Source organism: Panthera leo, chromosome A2, assembly GCF_018350215.1.
Source record: "Panthera leo isolate Ple1 chromosome A2, P.leo_Ple1_pat1.1, whole genome shotgun sequence".
Classification (NCBI taxonomy): Eukaryota; Metazoa; Chordata; class Mammalia; order Carnivora; family Felidae; genus Panthera; species Panthera leo.
Window position 1 is genome coordinate 149,440,802 of NC_056680.1, and position 17,342 is coordinate 149,458,143.

Consider the following 17,342-nt stretch of genomic DNA (forward strand, 5'->3'; position numbering starts at 1 on the left):
GGACAGGAGTCACCAGGTCTTAAAAATCTACCATGTACCCAATTGTGTGCAACACAATGAATTAAAATTGAGTCATACAAAGGAACATCATTGAGAAATTCCAGAACACTAGTTTTTTAAGTTCCCACAGAGGGACAAAAAAAGATTACACATAAAGGATCAATATGCAATACTGGAAACAAGACAGTAGACTAATGCCTTTAAAATTCCACGGGTGCCTGTGTAGTTCAGTTGGTTAAGCATCCGATTTCAATGCAGGTCATGATCTCACAGCTTATGGGTTCAAGCCCCACATTGGGCTCTGTGCTGACAGCTCAGAGCCCGGAGCCTGCTTCAGATTCTGTGTCTCCCTCTCTCTCTGCCCCTCGCCTGCTTGAGCTCTCTCTCTCTGACATTAAAAAAAAATTTCTAAAAGAAAAAATATCATAATTTAGAATCCTATATCCATCAAACTATCAACTGAGAGTATTTCCCTTCCGGGTACGCAAATTACTACCGTTTATCTCCCACACACCTTTCTCAAGAAGTTAGTGGAGAATGTCACTCCAACAAAATTGGAGAATTAAAAAAAAAACCCACAAAACTAGGATATAACATATAGGAGGAATATGGGGTGGGGAAACACGCACGAAAGGAGAGCAGAGCGGTGAAAGGAAATGTCAGGAACGGCAGCTGTGCACCAGATCTGACCCAGGAGAGACATCCTGAGGGTTGGTGACACCAAGACTCCCACTGCTCTTATACCAAAAGACTGCCTAAGTCAGTTTGGTTCAGGTTCTTTTTCGTACTTATCTGATTTTGACCAAACCTAATAAAATTTCTGCTCTCTCCACCATGCCCTGGAGGGTGAATTGATCAGCCTATGTTAAACACCCCATCCCACGGGTTACACTTTGGCTCCTTCAGAGGACTGGAGGGAAGCCATGGTGAGCTTAGACACAGAAAAGAGACAGCAGACTACTTCTCCAGACCACGTCTCTGCCAGGCATCCAGGACTGGAGTCCCCAAACAGCCCTGCCGGACACCTTGCCCGCAGTGGACCCTGTTTTCCAGGATTCATTTGTGAACTTGCACAGTCTTCCCCAGAACTGGCTTTTATAAGTTATCAGTGAAGCTAAAGCCAGACTATGACCCAGAGAATGTTTAGTTTATCTATTCTCCTTAAAGCCTTGATGTAATAGTGACCGTACTGCCCTATCCTTACACAGCTAGCTAGATTTTGGTTTACTACTCAGCTCTTAAAACCCAAACAATGTATTCTTCAGGGATACACACGTCAGTGGCAAGACTCCAAAGAAAATAAAGATTAACACAAAAATCAACAGAATAGTTACTTGTGGATGGTGAAAAAAGATAAGGAAGCATAACTGGAGAGGGCCAGAGGAGTCCTCAAGATATTGCTGGTTTTACGTTTGATTTGGGTGGGAGGCACACAGGCTTTTATTTATTACTCTTTAAATAAGTTTTATAGTCTCACGTATAAGACTATACATTGAACATACATACAATCAATCACAGCACAGATTGCAAGGTAGAATGTCTCTTCTTTTACAGAAAAAGCAACGTTTGTATTGATATACCCCTCTCTCAGGAATAGGAATATCCAAGCCCTCCTCCCCCAAAAGCCTTGATCACAATTCACTGCTACCTGAATAGTATCCGTGTGTTGGTCTATCACTCAGGAGACCGAAGCAAAGTTCACAGGACATAGAGGGTCTGCAGTTTCTAGTCCTCTAACAGAGTAACATCTTGATTCAAGAAAAAAAAAAAAAACAAAAACCAATTTACTACTCATCTGGTCCACATCTGTTTTTGTGGTGACGCTTGAAATTATCCTGTTCATTTTTCAAAAACTGTGTGGAAATTGTTTTTGTGTGTGTGTGTTTGTGTTTTTTGCTTATTTACGTATTTATTTATTTATTTATTTATTTATTTATTTAGGTTTTTGGTAGCAAATTGAAGTACAAAGTATAGGCAAGAAAAAGAAATCAATGTGAAATGCATGACTTACAAGACCTACTTAATTCATTTGACAAAGATTCCGTTAATGAATCATGTGCTGAAAATCCCCAAACTCCATCTTTGGACTTGTCAATGTAGTCCAAGCCAGGAAATGCAAACCACGCAGATTCTTAAGAACCTGGGAGGGAACATTTCATTCTGTCCCCCACCCTCTGCTAGTCAGCGATGTGACCCTCTCCCCACCGTTGGGTATTCCCTGGAATGGGTTGGTCACAGAAGAGGTGTCTGTGGGATGTCTACATCAGCGTTCTCCCAATCTCTTTCCTATCATGGCGCTCACACAAGAACTGCTACTTGCACAGCACAATGGCTCTTCCTCCCTCCAGGCCTCTCAAGCCAACCACCGTCTCGGCACATCATCAGCCCATCTGCTCCTGCCTGGCTCACGAGTCTTCTCGGGTGAGGTCTGGCCTGCATAGTACAATAGCACAGGGAAGTTATCTTCTACCGAAAGCCACCAGGAGAGGAAGTCTTGAGGACAAGACGGGCTGATGTTCAAAGATGGCAAAGACCGACGGTAAGATGAATTCTTTTTCTAATCTCTTCTTCTGTACCATTTTTCCTATTATTGACGACGGGAGAGCAACGAAAACATCTGACGACTGCTATTGCAAAATGTCTCAAGCTCACGTATAAGAAAATGGAAAAACAAAAACAAGAACAACCCAAGGGTCATCATCAAGTTTTCTGTTTTATTTAAGATTTTAGTTTTAATTCTGAAGAAAGAGGTACATTTCCTTGTTTTTAGTTTTAGCGTCAGGTTATAACCAGGTTTCTGTTTTCTTTTCTCCTGTCTTTTCAATACTGCACAAACGTCCAGAAACTACAGGGTTAAGTAAAAGCTGCAGGCAAGGAGGTCAGAGATTTGCTCCTGATGGTGATCAGATGGCCCCAGAGCAGTGCTATCTCAGAGTGCCCCAGTCAGGCGAATTTTAAGGGAAAAGAAAAAAAGATTCTGACAGAGGAGAAAGACCGAAGAAATCACTTATATTTCAGCTCTTATGTTATGCATAGGTATTAAATCTGTGAATACTTTTTTTCTTTAAAACATTTGAATTTACTTTAAATCTAAAGCCAAAAATTTTTTTCTCCTTTAAAAAAAAAAAAATCACTTCTCCCCTCCTTATCAACTCTTTAGCAATAGGCCAGTTACTGCTACAGATCAATTTGTCTTTCCATCAACTTCCAATAAATTCTTTTGCTTAACGACACAATCAAGTCCTCTCCATCAACTTGCCGGAAGAATTAAAAATTAAATTAAATTAAAAGCATTTTCCCTGCAATAGTGATAAGCTGAATACAAGATGGATGTCAGGACCACTGCTTTCCCCCATGCACTTAGCAATCTCATTTCAATTAACCTGGTTTTCAAAACTTTTGCAGTTGATAATGCATTTACTTGACCTTTCCTAAAGATTAATCGTCATTTTCTGCTAAGCAGATTATGTCATTATTATGCGCAACAGACAAACAGTAATTTTCTAAGTATTGAGACTGCCCTTTGATTTCTTTTTTTTTTTTTTGTCCCTCCTTAAAAAGGCATTTTTAGGAAACATTCAACAGTGTCACTCAAATGCTGGATCAACAGAAACTTTTACAATTAAAAAAAAAGAGATGGTAATGACCCTGTGATCGCATTGAATCTGGGGGTGAGGAGAAAAAAAAAAGTTGATCGGGAACTGGATTCTTCAGAACGTAAGAATGAGAAGGGAGCTGTGGGTGTGGGCCGAGAGGGAGAAAACAGGGCGGGACAAATCCTGCGTTTTCTAATGGTTTCTCCTCTTTCCCTAATGGCGGTCCAGTGTTGAACTCTGTAGTAAATCTGTGGGGGTTTTGCTGGGGGGTCTGAAGGCTGTCTGAAAGCCTGGGGGTGGGGAGTGGAAGCTGGAAGGGTTTGAAGGAGGAGGGTAGGGGTTCCAACTGGCTCTGTGCAGAGGGATCTGTGTGCTGAAGGGGGCGCTGTGGTGGGTCTGCGACGGAGCAGCACTGGGGCCGTCCATCTCTGTGAGGGCCTGAAGGGATTTTAGCCAGTGTGGAGGATTGTCATCTTGAAGAGAGTCTAAACTGTTTCCTGAAGTTGCTGGAATACCTAAGGAGAGAACAGAAAAACAAGGGGGGAAATGGTGAGTTTGTGAAACAGGAGTAAGAAACCCATCGAACAAACAAACAAACAAACAAACAATGTCTCAGGTGATTAGTTTATCCAAAAAGAAACAAAACTTACAAATCTTAAACTCCTTCCGGAGGAGACCTTTTTAATCTTATGGTCTTTTGAATCCTCCGCCCACAAGGACCATGATTCATTGCTAGAGACACCCATGCCTCTCCTTCAGCGGCACAGACATCGTCCCCCACTGTCACAGAGGCAGAGCTGCGGAAAGTAGCCCCCAGAATTGTATGCCATCATCTCCCAATCGCGCTTCGCCTTCTCTAACAGGGGTACGTAAACAAGATAGCCTTATAATAGAGAGCTTTATTTTCAAAAGTGGAGTATGTTCCTTTCAAAGGGTAAGTCAGACACTTCTGTTCTTTGAGACTTGAAACATGCGCACGTGCTGCCAGACGTTAGCACCACTTACACCCAGAGAAGCAACCGAGGCACCAAATGCCTTCTGATACAACGAGGCCAACACAGCTAACCGAGACTGCAGGACCCCAGAGAACGACACAGGCCACCCCACGTGTGTGGCTTTGTGGAAAGAAGCCGATGTTGAAGAGACCTCTGTCTGCGTTTAATCTGTGCTAAAAACCAAATGGATGGCAGTCAGTGGAGCCGAAGGAGCGAGAAAGTTACCTGTGATGATGGCTGGGTCTGTCCAGCTGCCAGGGCTGTCCCAACTCAGGCTGTCGGTGGTGGCGGGGTTGGACGTTGGTGCAGTGTGGTTGGCGTTGGAGGGGGAGGAAGAATTGGGCAGTCCACCAAAGTTGATGTTAATGTTGGGTAGAAGTGCCCTTAGCCCGTCCTGCCATTCCTTCATATTTAAACTCTCTACAGAACTGCTGTTGTCTGGGAGATTTACCAACAAAAAAATGAAAGATAAAAAAAAAAAAATAAAAAGCTGACGTTAGAAACAGATGTTGTTCTTTCGTGGTTAAGCGGGAGAAGAATTATTCTTTCTTTACTGAGCATTTAAGATGGATTTTCCTAGCAAGATAAACTTGGGTTAGGATTTCTCTCGTGAGCTCAGAGCCCCTGAAATAAGTGAGGAAGAACTTGCTCAAGGATCAGGAGAGGGAGCGTCTTGTCCTTTTTAGAGGCTCTTCACCATTTTGCGTTTGTAAATCACTAAGCCGGTTTAAAGACTCAATGCTCCAGAGCACAATTTAGTTTCAGCCACTTTATGAAGTTTCAGGTAGTGAGGCATTTGGCCAGCTGAGCTGATTTATGCTATCAAGCCTGCAAAGTTCAATATAGGAGCTTATTTCTGAGCCCGTTAAGTGGAAGAAAAGTCATTTTTATGAAGAATAAACATAAGCCAATAGAAAAGGAAAAATAATTAAGTTCTTCCTGATGATAAAACTGGTAATGCATTTCAGAGGAGAAAGGCAGTAATGAATAGGCTTTTGAATTTGAAAAGAGCATTTTTCCATTAGTCATAAAGGCCGAGTAGGCAGGGGCTAAGCTACCTTTCAGATGGGATAATTTCCAGCACAGCCTGCCTGCCCTATTCCAACAGCTCTACCGATCATTTAAAACTCAAGTCCTGGAGTCCTACAGTCAGTTCTCTGGTTCTACTTATGAATAGTGTCATCCTTGACAAGACACATCAATGTAAAAAGGCTTTTGATAAGTCGTAACTAAACTTGATCTACGACCATCCAGAATCCACATACGGTAACTCATCGGTTGGAGGGGAATGGGTGAAGTGTAGGTGGTAGGGTAATGGTTTAATTGAAAACAGGAATGTAGGTCAAACCACCAACTGAGGTTTTTGAGAAGAGCAGAGAATTGGTAAGCAATCTCCACTGATGATGATGAGATTCTAGCAGGTGGTCTGTGCTATTTGGTGAATGTAGAATTGTCTTTTTATACTTTTGCTTTGCACCAATTTACTGTTCTATGTATCATGTTTCAGCAAGTGAAGCATTTAACCCTACTGGCCTTATTCATACAAAGAAAAAAAAAAACAAACTACAACCAAACCCAACAAAAGTCATCCCTGAATTACTAAGATGAAGAAAAGGCAATTTATGCCATTCAGACAAGTCAAGACAAGGGAAAAGAAATTCTTCAAACCTACTTTCATTTCACAATCAAGGCAGTTTCCTAAGGCGCCTCCTGTTTGCATCTTTACACGTGCACCGAGCTGTACAATTTACAAGGCTCTCTCACACTTATTTATTGTTTCGTTTGGCCCTCGTGTTGTGAGGTAGGCGGAACGGGGACAATAATCTCCATTTAACAGATGAACACACTCCAGAATAATTTGCTCAACGTCACATAACTAATAAAGACTTGAACCCAGACCCCGAGTTGTTTTTTCTTAATAACACCAAGCTCTCTCTCTCTCTCTTGATCTACACCGTATAGACTATTAATTGCCTTTTTTAATGGATCTATAAGACCCATGACTTAAAAAAGGCACAATCGAAAACACAGCAATAAGTGGATATAATATATCCACTGGCCATGAGTAGCAGGATAGAGAAATATTTTGGCTGAATAAACAGAGTAGACTTTGCAGCTAGGCTGGGGGTGGGAGGGATTTCTAATCAACAATGCAATAGTCATTTTCACCCTGACTCCCAACTGCATGAGGCAATTCACAGTAACAAAGCAACAAAGTTCTAAAATACTCTCCAGTACAGGAAGGTTTGCTGACTATGGCACATTCTAACCTTTAAAGTGATCAAATCGTCAGACGGAATAACTGAAAATGGTTTTCAATTAACCAGAAACGGAACTCTAAACAAGGAAAGCTTCCTAGGAGGGAAATAAAATCCCCCTGATATAAAAAGATGATGTATAACCACGTGGAAAAATTCCGAGGAAGACTAATGCTCTTGACCTAGGTAGCTAAAGTCAATTAAGAAGACTGCAGAGATGATTTGAGACCCTCTTTCCCACTGAATAGAGAAAAAGAAAATACCCATGACTCAGTTAATACCAATTTTCTCCTTACTTTTGCTTTAGATTTAGTGAGAAGTGGAACCAAGGAACCCCTAACTTGGCATTAACAGAATAATATCTGCATTTATATAAAGTTTATTTGAAAATTAGTATTGCAATCCAGTCAAAAGACATTTGTTCACGGGCAGGGGACCCACAGGAACTTTGCATTTTCCATTCAGTTTTGCTGTAAACTTAAAATGCTCCAAAAAATAAAGTCTACTTTAAAAAACATGTTTCCCTGATTTTAGACTAATGAAATCAGGCAAGAGTACAGCGGACCCTTGAACAACACAGATTTGAGCTGCATGGGTCCACTTACACGCAATTCTTTTTTCGGATAAATACAGTACAGTCCTATAAATGTATTTTTCTTTTCCTTAGGATTTTCTTAATAACATTTTCTTTAGCTTAGTTTATTATAAGAATACGGTATATAATACATATAACATACAAAATATGTGTTGTCTGTTTATGTTATTGGTAAAGCATCCTGGTAAACAGCAGGCTATTAGTAAAGTTTTGGGGAGTCAAAAGTTACACGTGGATTTTTAACCATGCAGGGGGTTGGTGCCCCTAACCCCAAGTAACATGTTTAAGGGTCAACTCTCTGTTGGCCAAAGAAACTCACATTTGCCACCTGATATAGAAACAGTGAGAAACTCATATCATCCCAGGTGAACTATGATTATAAGATACCATGAGAAATAAATAAGCTAGTTTATAATTCTTACAATCTTGCCAAAAAACAAAGTCATGTATCTAGGCATCTCAGGACCTGGACAGCATGCACGACTGGTTCACAGTGAAGCTGCAAAGTGTCACAGGGAAGCGGACTGACATCTTTAGCTCTTGGAATGGGACCACTGACTCCCAAGTAGCTTAGAAGAGAAATATTCTTCAGCTTTCTCCCCTGTTGCTATGCCAAGTGTTGGCATAAAGAACAGGCAAGGGACGGGAAACTAACTAAAGCCTAACTTCATCAAAATAGCTCTCTCAGTCCAGCCATACTTGAAATCACCTCCTTCCCCAACCCGCTCCCTCCCTGCCTTGGACTCCAATTGGTTCTGGCAACAAGGGCCTCTGGTAATCCATTCTTTGCAATATACAATAGCAGGGGTTATTCACCTCAACACCACAGACATTTTGGACTACATAATTGTTAAGCGGGGTCGTTCTATGCATTACAGGATGTATAGCAGCATCTCTGGCCTCTACCCACCAGATGCTAGGAGCCCATACATCCCAGTTCTGCCAACAAAAAGTATCTCCAAATATTGCCAAATGACTCCTAGGGGAACAAAATGGTCCCTGGTTGAGAACCAATGACACAAAGGAAGTTGGTTCCTTAGTTTCTAGGGCTCTGAAAAAATCCCACTCAATACATGTTTCCCTTTAAAATAGTACCAGAACTTTGACCAGTGGACTCAACTTGATGCAACTTCATTTCTGTTTATTGATATAGGACTTCACACTGGGGTGCAATTTAGTATGTACAACTCAGTAGATCTAATGGAAAACAATACTGGGCTGAAGACTACAGATGGACTGATTGTATTTATCAGCTCTACATGGTAATTAATACAACCTTGGGCATATAAGTATCTTAATATCCCAGGACTCTATTTCGTAAGTAGGAATAATATCTGCCCTAGTTTCTTGTAGGGACAAAATGAGAGAAGGGAAAGCAATCTGAAGCCCATCTATTACTTGCCTAACAACTATTTTTTATTAGTACTCAATACTGAATAGACAGTAAACTTTCCAAAAAGACAAGGCAGAGGACTCCTCACTTGCCAGAAACGGGCTCTGTGCAAACAGTCTCCTCCGAGAATGTAGGGATAACACCCAGCATCTCCACAGAGGGACTGTGTAGTCAGTCGACTGAGCTGATAAGCCTTCTCACCAAAACACTGCAAGGTTGAGATACGGGAAAGTACCTTAAACTTTCCACAAGGAAAGTACAATGAAAATCAAGTTAGTGAACATATTTTATATTAGAAATGATACTATCTGACTTGTATTTAATTAGTGGTAGTATTTACTCCGGGAAGAATCGTACATTTTTAAAGGATGGCTGACAACATTTAAATGTTTTATAATATTAAAAAAACTAATTATAATTTTCAAATACGTACAACAAAACACTATTTACAGGACTAAATAATTTGAGGGCAGGAAAGCAGTTCAAATTGTTTGCAGTAGTTTTATTTTTCAGTATAGAACTCAAAGACACACAATTTAAAGTACCTTCAAGATGCCACATACTACATTCTCATATGCCATGATGTGAGGAGTATCAGTATACTGTTTCCGTGGATCAGAACACCAGAAAGAAGAAATTATGTTTAAAATTCAGCCAGCTTGCTGATTACCTAACACCCAGTCCCTAACAAGTTGATCACAGCACACGAAGCAAGTTGACAAATCCAGTTTGGGGCAACAACAAAGATTATAACATGTATGTGTTAAGACTGCCAAGACGGAAGTCAAAGCAACTATTTACTGACGGCGTACGGTATGCAAGGAGAACAAACAACTTAAAACTCTTGTCTCTTGTTCTCAAGGAGTTTAAAGTCTAGACAGTGAGACAATGCAAATACGGGAAAAGTTCAACATCACCGGAAGAGCAACAGAAGAAATGTCACAGGGTTGTACGTGACCATTAAATGCTCTCAAGTTCAGTAAAAAGAGAGGCCAGTGAGGCACACTTATGGAAATGTCTAGGGGGAAAGAACAAGGGCAGTCATGCACGTGTGGAGCTGTTTTTGTTACTACATAGACACCCCGAGCCTGAAACATCCACAACAGGTCGAAAGCATCTTTGGTATTTTTACATAACTCCAGACTAGTCCAACCATTAACTAGGATGTACAGAAGAGACATGTTTTATAAGCAATGGCTACATGGTTGACCCTGACCCCACACGGGTTCACTTACATGTGGACTTTTTTTCAGTAGAGCACTATTAAATATATTTTCTCTTCCTTAGGATTTCCTTAATAACATTTTATTTTCTCTAGCTTGCTTTACTGTAAGAAAGCAATAGATAATACATATAACAAACAAGATATGTGTTAATCGACTGTGTTATTGGTAAAGCTTCTGGTCAACAGGAGGCTATTAATAGCTGAGTCTGGGGAGGGGGAGTCTGAAGTTATACACAGATTTTCAACTGCACGGGGGCGGTCAGTGCCTCTAACCCCTGTGTTATTTGAGGGTCGAGCATATTATGAAATAAAACTAAGCTGTATTCTGACATCAGATCTTTCACAGAAAATCATAAAGCAGGAAAAGATTAACAGCTTAGGCAAGAACACCCAGCATTATAGTGGCTGAGTGGGTTTCTTTCCTTTCTGTTCCTCAGTTTCACTGCAATGTGTTCATCATTATGAATTGAAAACTTTGCTACAGATAGCAAAACTGTGGGCAAATCTGCTCTTTGTAAGTTGTCACTGGTGGCAAGCTAATGAGTTTTTCAAGTTTGCATAAAATCTTCACCCCGAAGACTGGTTTCCAAATTGGTTTCGGCCTGCAAAACCATCTCAGGAGCCCCTGTGGAGAAAGTCGAGGGGACAGGGGACCAGGACGACCTGTCCTCCCCCCATCTCCCCATCTTGCTTTTATCTATCTCACATATTAGGGTGCCATGTAAGATTGCATTTGAAAACCAGTACCTGCTGCTAAGCATGAAGACAGAAGATCTGTGTCTAATGACAACATGAGGAGATAAAACACACAAGGGAACCTGAAAACAAAAGGCCATCCCAAGTATTTGTTTCCTCTACTACAATCTGGACCACCAGGTCAGGATTTTCTGTCTCCTCTTGGAGGCCTGCCTCTCCGCATATTTGGCCTTAGGCTACTCCATTCTTACCTGCAACCCCTAGGGCGAGAGACCTCTTGAATTTCAAGTTAAATTTCTATCAGTGGTCAAACCCACCCCAACTGGGCAATAGTCATTGAGAGTCCCAGATATGCCCATCAGTTTATTTTGCTCTTCAGTTTTTTAGCTTTATTTAAAGCTTTTGGTTACTCCTCAAAGCCTCAATTGGCAACCTGATCTTGTTTTCCTAAAAGCTTTTATCTTCCTTTCTTTTACTGCTGTCCGCTATAGTTTAAAGTCAAAGGCTCCCTCCAGTGGCTAGGTTACTTAGTGAAACAAAGTTTTCTTGGTACAAGCGATTGTACATTTGAAATCCAGTTCCCACTGTGGTTACTCCTTGCCAGTTGGATTCTCAAATGTTCATGCATTTTTAGAAGGACACACACAGTCACTCCGTCTCAGGCACTCTACCCCTCTCTATAGCCCTCCCACCTCACCCTGTTACATATATTATTTCCCGTCAGTTTTGGAATGCGTCTCCATCAGTACATGATTTTAAGAAAGCCTAAAACTTTCTCCAGCTTCGACATATCTCTAAGCAACTCAAATATAAATGACTTATGCTTGCCCTATGTGTTAAACCAAACTTTAAAGAGCCTACAAAATTTCTCCTCCCAGAACATGAAAGAGAGCTTTATCATATCGGCATGCTGTACTTTTTAGGTGAGCCACAGAAATCATTTCAATTTATTAACTAAGATTTGCAGGGAAAATGACTATTTTGTGAATAAATTCTTTCAGGTTTATGAAAAAATACTATTCTACTTAAACAAAAAGAACTGCCACTCAAATTTCTAGGATTATGCTTATTATAAAGCAAGGCAGACCAGTACTGCAGAGTGGATTTTCTGGGGCACAAAAAACTAAAGGATTTAATAGATTTGAAGGTAGAGATTGAACTAAGTGAAAAAATTCTAAGAACTCAAAAGAAAAAAACTTGAGGGCAGAAGAAACTGAAAAAAGTAATAATACAAAAACCAAAATTTATTACTACTAATAGAAGGAAGCAGAAATAACACACACAGGAGAGGGCCAGCTAAAGATGGCCTGGGCTTCCCGGGCTCTGCTTTTACTTTGTGCCTTTCTCCTGGTCTAGAATGCTTTCCCGATCTCTTCAATTAATTTTTACTCAATCTTCCAAAAGTTTAAGTCTTTTCTCTTCCGCTCAGACCATTCGAGAACAGCACTCGCGGGCTGGATCACACTCACTGGGCAGCAAACTGTGCTGTGACACCAATGTGGCTGCTGTTCACCCTTACGTGTACTCACACCTCTCAAGTCTACGGCAGGGCCCGTAAGGGCACATTTTATACACGCTTCATCACGTTGCTCAGTGTCTTAGAAACCTGATGTGCTTCAAGATATCTGCTGAATCAAAGACCGAACTTGAGAAGAGCTGAAAAATCACTTTCCCCTAGAAAGCTTGTTTAATTCCTATCTGTAGAATGCTATGAATCAAATCATTCTCTCCAAATAGATGCAAATCTTTCTGAAAGCAGGAATCAGCTAGGTTTGGGGGGCCAAAAGGCTTCTGTGCATGTAAACTGAGGGAAAGGAGCCACTATGATGACATGTTTTCAATAGTGCTTGAGATGTGTGTGCACTGGCATGTGCATTTTTTAAAATCCAATGCACCAAGATTAAATAAGGGTTGCTCGGATGACAATAAATGCTCTTCTGGTATGAACAAAGTCCTGTGGGCATAAAGAAGAAAATGGACTATTGTGCCATTCTGAGTGCAGGATAAACGGTGGTGAGCCGAAAAGGTCAGGGCAACAGAAGCTGCTAGTGAAGAGGACTGGGCATTCATACAGAACAGAGAGTAGCAGGAGCAGCTGATCTAAATACAGTAGAAGCATTTCGAACTACAAGTAGATGTGTTTTACACAATGTGTATGTAACTTTTTCTCTACTAGAATGTTCTGAAACTCTGTTTTAGGGGAGAATCGGATGATTTAAAGAGAACCAAAAAAAATCCAGATGTTTGTCTTAGGAAGGATCGAAGGGAGAAGAATCTGTTTGTAAAAAATGGAAAAATACTTACGGAAAGATTTCTATATAGAAAGCTATATAGAGAATGAGAAAAAAATACACTTAAAAATTAATGCAAAAGATAAATACATTCTTGGAAGCATTACAGCCTGGATTAGATGGAACATGAACTAGGACATACAAGCAACAGGGCTAAGGGATGGGGAGGGACAGAAATCAAGTATAAGAAATCTATAAAATCTGAAAATTGGAAGCGTAAAGAAAAGCAGTCAAGTGAACACAAAACTGAGCACCAAGAACGAAGCACAGTGAAGAGACCCAAGGATGATCGAGAGGGCTTATCATCCAGGAGAGGGTATAGTGATCATCAGAATATGGTTTCGCCAAGACAAATGACAAAACTATACAGACATGGGGGTGTGTAAACTACCCTAACACGTCCGAGATCTGAATCTGCTAGAAGAAAATAATCCTAGTAAAACTGACTTCCTGACCATCAAAGAACCAGTTGGCTATTGTGCACGTAACACAAGCCTAAGAGTCTGTGATGTAATTTTAGGATTTACAGCAACAAGAAAAGAGAATAACTAGATTTGAGTTCCTGGATGGCAGGCATCCTGGCTATTTCTGCGATCACCACAGTACATTGCAATTACTTGTTTATGTACTGGCTTTCTTCTAATTCACTACGAGCTCCTCCAGGAAAGGGGGCTTGATTTAACCCTCTTTGCATATAGTGAACAGTTCCTGAACCTGGACCTCAACAGGTATTTAATGTTTCCTAATAGAAGAGCCCTGAACATTTGCTTCCAGGTTTTTGGAGAAGACAGCTTTCCAAAAAAGGTATTAAAAAAAAAAAAAAAAAAGGATGGCTCAGGGTGGTCCCATGGTTATAGGAGGCAGTGATTCACAGGCCACAGAAGATGCCAAAATATGACTTTCTGATTATACAAGAATAAATGATTCTAATAAGGGAAAGAAATTGAAGAGAAATCTAAAGGAACCAGCTGTTGCACTGGGAGAATCACATGGTATTAGATTTGAAAATAAAGCTTAGAAAAGATGGATGGAGGTAAAAAACCTACCTGTATATAAGAGTGTCATAATCCTTGAGGACTAAAATCAGAATATGTAATGATCTGAAGCTTGTTGAAAATGCTGAAGGCAAGAAAAAGCTAAGTTTGGAACAGGAGAAAAGTAGGAAAAGCCACTGCTCAGCCTGATGTCACAACGCTAAGCCCCAAGAGAAGGCAGAGCTATGCAGTCCCAGCTTATTTTGCTTCTTTTCTATCTTCTTTACAAAAAGAGCACAATCCTCAAACCAGAAAGGACAGATTAAGCAACGTGAAGAGAACTGTAAGTTAGTAAAGATGCAAAGACAGTAGAAAAACAAAAAACAAAAAACAAAAACACATTCACTCAATTTAAATGAGTTTAAAATCTTTAGGTGCAAAATGAATTCTATTCCAGGGAATTAATCCTCACAGATGTGATCACAAAACCACTGTTAAGTGCCTGAAAAGGAGAAGACGGCAGATTCTAGAAGCTACATGCTTATAATTAGTTCTTGGGAAAATTCTGAAACAGATTAGGAGCTGGATGATTTCTTTAGAAATCAACAGTTTAACAAGCACTGCTCCTCTATAGCTTGCATTTGGGACATTTTCCATGGAAAATAATATGTAGCATTTTGGCTAGAACCTTAGGTCCCTTCCAACTGAAATACTCAGGAAGTTAAACTTTAATTTTGAAGCAGAACAGGTAGTCGTGGAGGCAGCTTCTCCTGACAATTGTTTTCCACTGGAAATGTCCTCCTTCTTTGTCCCATGTTCTCTTTCTTCTACTGCCTGCCCAAACTCAAGACTTTAAGGCCAGCCGTATCTCCGTCCCACTGACACATCAATTCCATAAAACAAATGGAATAAAGTGATGAGAGCCAAAATGCATTTCCAGAAAGATCCAATCATATCAAAATAATTTATTCTCTGGATGGGCTTTCTAGGATATCCTAAGTATTATGTATCTTGAATTTAGCAGTTGCTGGTAAGTCTTCTGATGGTAATCTTTTGCGACAAGATGTGAAGTGTAGCACTGGGAAACAGCAGTGTTTAGATGACTTTTCACAGAATCTACTGTGTGTCAGCCTAAAAGTTTCTGTGATGCTATTCCATTGACAGTTGCATCAAAACCAGTTAAGATACCTAGGAATAAACCTAACCAAAAAGGTGAAAGATCTGTACTCTGAAAACTATAAAATGCTGACCAAAGAAAATAAAGATGACACAAAGAAATGGAAAGACATTCCATGCTCATGTACTGGAAGAACAAATATTGTTAAAGTATACCACCCAAAGCATTCAATGCAATCCCTATCAAAATACCATCAGCATTTTTCACAGAGCCAGAACAAACAAACATTTTTATGAAACCACAAAAGACCTAAAATAGCCAAAGCAATCTTGAAAAAAACAAAGCTGGAGGCATCACAATACTGGACTTCCAAGTTATAATACAAAGCTGTAGTAATCAAAACAGTATGGTACTAGCACAAAATAGACACATGGACCAGTGGAACAGAACAGAAAACCCAGAAATGGACCCACAATTATATGGCCAAATAATCTTTGACAAAACTGAAACAATATCCAACGGGAAAAAGATGGTCTCTTCAACAAATGGTGTTGGGAAAACTGGACAGCAACATGCAAAAGAATGAAACTGGACCACTTTCTTACACCAAAACAAAAACAAGTTCAAAATGGATTAAAGACTGTGAGACCTAAAACCATACAAATCCTAGGAGAGAACACAGGCAGTAATAGCTTTTTTGACATCAGCTATAGCAACTTCTTTCTGGGGATGTCTCCTGAGCAAGGGGAAAAAAAGCAAAAATAAACTATTGGAACTACATCAAAATAAAAAGCTTCTGCATAGTGAAGGAAATAATCGACAAAACTAAAAAACTAAAAGGAATGAGAGAAGATATTTGCAAATGACATATCTATCTGATAAAGGGTTAGTATCTAAAATATATAAGGAACTTATAAAACTCAACACATACAAAACAAATAATCCAATTAAAAAATGGGCAGAAAACATCAACAGACATTTTTCCAAAGAAGACATACAAATGGCCAACAGACACATGAAAAGATGCTCAACATGACTCATCATCAGGGAAATGCAAAAATCAAAACTACAATGAGATATCATCTCACACTTGTCAGGATGGCTAAAATAAAAAACACAAGAAAAAACAGGTGTTGGCGAGGATGTGGAGAAAGGGGAACCCTTTTGCACTGTTGGTGGGAATGCAAACTGGTGTAGCCACTGTTACGGAGTAAAACATTATTGAGGTTCCTGAGAAATTTAAAAAGAGAAGTACCTTATGATCCAGCGATTGCACTGCTAGGTATTTACCCCAAGAATACAAAAATACTAATTCAAAGGGACACATGCACCTCAATGTTTATAGCAGCATTATATACAATAGCCAAGATGTGGAACCAACCCAGTGTCCACAGATTGATGAAGAAGTTGTGGTGTGTTTGTGTACACGTGTACACACACACACACACACACACACACAATGGAACAATACCCAGCCATAAAAAAAGAATGATATCTTGGCATTTGCAAAGACATGGCTGGATGAAATCTTGGCATTTGCAAAGACATGGATGCAGCTTGAGAATATTAATCTAAGCGACTTAGAGAAAGACAAATACCATATGATTTCACTCATGTGTGGAATTTAAGAAACAAAAGAACAAAGGGAAAAAAAGAGAAAAGAGAGACAAACCAAGAAAACAGACAGACTCTTAACTATAGAGAACAAAATGACAGTTACCAGAAAAGAGGTGGGGGCGGGGGGGGGGGCTGTTAAATAGGTGATGGGGATTAGGGACTGAACTTGGAATAAGCACTGGGTGACATATGGAAATGTATGTATGGATTGTTGAATCACTATACTGTATACCTGAAACTATTATTACATTGTATGTTAACTGGAATTTGAATAGAATTTTTTAAAAATAATGTTTCTGTGATACTGCTTCCCTTATCTTTGATTCCATGCTTTTTTTCATGCTCACCAAAACCTACAAAGTTAATTTAAATATGCAAATGAAAGCAAATTCTAGAGATGGCAGAATCAGTAATAAAACAACTATTCAATTAAAAATCATCAAATTCTTCACACAAATGTTATTAATAATGTTACCAATAACATTTATCTCTTTACAGTCATAGTTCCTTCATTAGACAAACCTGTAAGATGGTGATACACAAAGAGTATACTCTAACTACACCAAATCTAAACACAAAATTTAA

At 39.8% G+C, this 17,342-nt stretch overlaps 1 protein-coding gene and 1 long non-coding RNA gene across 6 annotated transcripts in view; one reads left to right on the forward strand and one right to left on the reverse strand.

The window, feature by feature from the left end:
* The first annotated feature begins 2,117 nt into the window (after positions 1 to 2,117).
* On the forward strand, positions 2,118 to 3,641 carry LOC122212058. Its single transcript, XR_006198962.1, has 2 exons — positions 2,118 to 2,539; positions 3,562 to 3,641. It is a non-coding gene; the product is annotated as an uncharacterized LOC122212058 (long non-coding RNA).
* Positions 2,744 to 17,342, reverse strand: part of CNOT4 (CCR4-NOT transcription complex subunit 4) — a 146,527-nt gene continuing 131,928 nt past the window's right edge. For 3 of the 5 annotated variants that reach the window (XM_042925679.1, XM_042925669.1, XM_042925661.1), the window contains 2 exons: positions 4,817 to 5,029; positions 2,744 to 4,111 (listed from right to left, as the gene is read on the reverse strand). In XM_042925679.1, the coding sequence (XP_042781613.1) occupies positions 3,810 to 4,111; positions 4,817 to 5,029 (515 nt within the window). In that variant the 3' untranslated portion in view covers positions 2,744 to 3,809. The remainder of the gene's footprint in view (positions 4,112 to 4,816; positions 5,030 to 17,342) is intronic. The other 2 variants (XM_042925697.1, XM_042925686.1) reach the window with 1 other exon arrangement.